The sequence below is a fragment of the Equus quagga genome, chromosome 10 (assembly GCF_021613505.1).
Source record: "Equus quagga isolate Etosha38 chromosome 10, UCLA_HA_Equagga_1.0, whole genome shotgun sequence".
Taxonomy (NCBI): domain Eukaryota; kingdom Metazoa; phylum Chordata; class Mammalia; order Perissodactyla; family Equidae; genus Equus; species Equus quagga.
In genome coordinates, this window is record NC_060276.1 from 41,372,361 (window position 1) to 41,373,859 (window position 1,499).

At 42.2% G+C, this 1,499-nt stretch overlaps 1 protein-coding gene across 1 annotated transcript; it reads left to right on the forward strand.

Moving 5' to 3' along the window:
* The first annotated feature begins 517 nt into the window (after positions 1–517).
* On the forward strand, positions 518–859 carry BEX5 (brain expressed X-linked 5). Its single transcript, XM_046672701.1, has one exon. It carries the CDS (start codon positions 518–520, stop codon positions 857–859), a length of 342 nt encoding a protein of 113 aa, XP_046528657.1.
* The last annotated feature ends 640 nt before the right edge of the window (positions 860–1,499 follow it).

Consider the following 1,499-nt stretch of genomic DNA (forward strand, 5'->3'; position numbering starts at 1 on the left):
CTGTTGGTGCAGCAGAAGTCAAAGCTAAGAGAGGAAGATTGCTTCTGATCCCTGCAGGTAGGGGGGCTACCGAGAGCCCTCTAGTGTAGGGATATCAGGGATCAGAACAGAATCTGGGGAAGTGGCAGCCCTCCCTGCCCTAGTTAAGTCCAGCAGAAACCCAGCGAAGTCTTTAGAAACTGCTGCTTGTGGCTGGTGGGGGAAGAAGGGAGCAGTGGGACAAGCTCTCGGGCGCCCCTGGAGGACTTATCAGGATCCCTTGAAGCTGAGGCTTGGTCTCTCAACCACCGTCCCGCCCACTACCCATCCTAGCTTTTGGTGACAGGAATCGCCTAGGGAAAGTATTCTCAGGGAAAATTGTGGACTTTGGGGCAGGGCTGGGTCTGGGGCACCCCTGCTGCGAAGTCTCTCAGATGGGAAAACCTTTGCTAACAGAACTCTAAATCTTGTTGCAAAGCACTCAATCCCTCTTCTTGCTTTTTATCTCTAGGAAGAAGAAGCAGGAAAAAATCTCAACATGGAAAATGTCCCCCAGGAAAGCAAAGGAAGGGAGCAGACCCCAGTGCAGAATGAAGAAGAAGCTGGCCATTTGGGAGGTGGTGAAGGCCAGGAGCCTGGAGGAAATATTAGAGGGGGTTGGGCTCCACTTGCCCAGGATTTGAGAAAGGATATTCCCAATAGGCTTTTCAATAACATTGACATGATAGATGGAGATGCAGATGATATGGAACGGTTCATGGAGGAGATGAGAGAGCTAAGGAGGAAAATTAGGGAGCTTCAGTTGAGGTACAGTCTGCGCATTCTTATAGGAGATCCCGCTCACCATGACCATCATGATGAGTTTTGCCTTATGCCTTGAATGCTGAGGTTAATAATTATAAACCCCCTGCTTCCCAAACTTGCATTTCCTTGGTGTACTCTTTACTATGAATCTTTGGTGTTCTGTTATTTTTCTGACTGGAGATTTTGTTTTGACTTAGTCTGTAAGTTTTTCTGTCAGCAGGGGAGTTCCATCAACTTGCATGGAAAGATGTTTATTACATATTGTAAAGTTAATAAAGCAGTTTAAAAAGCAGTCTATAGATATACTATCTCATTTAAAAGTGTGCCTATTATCTATATATGTATATATACATCAGAATGTTTTTTCTTATTTTCCTTATTTTTTATTGATTATCTGTTTTTTTATCATTTTTCCAAAATGAATACATACATGTTATATGTGTCAAAAGAAAAGTAAGAAGCAAACAACTTGCCTGTCAGTTTATAAAGGGAATAGAAACAATAAGTACTTGAGACACAATTTATACTTGAGACACAATTTAAAGACATATAAATCATATTACCTCTGGATCTCTTACAGAGAAGCACAAACCTGGTAATTATTACAGATATATTTCTTTAAAGTCAGCCTATCCATCTACAAAAATGAAGATAATACATGCTTTACAGGGCTACTGTGGGACTCAAATGAGGTAATGACTGAACTCTGTGGTGGG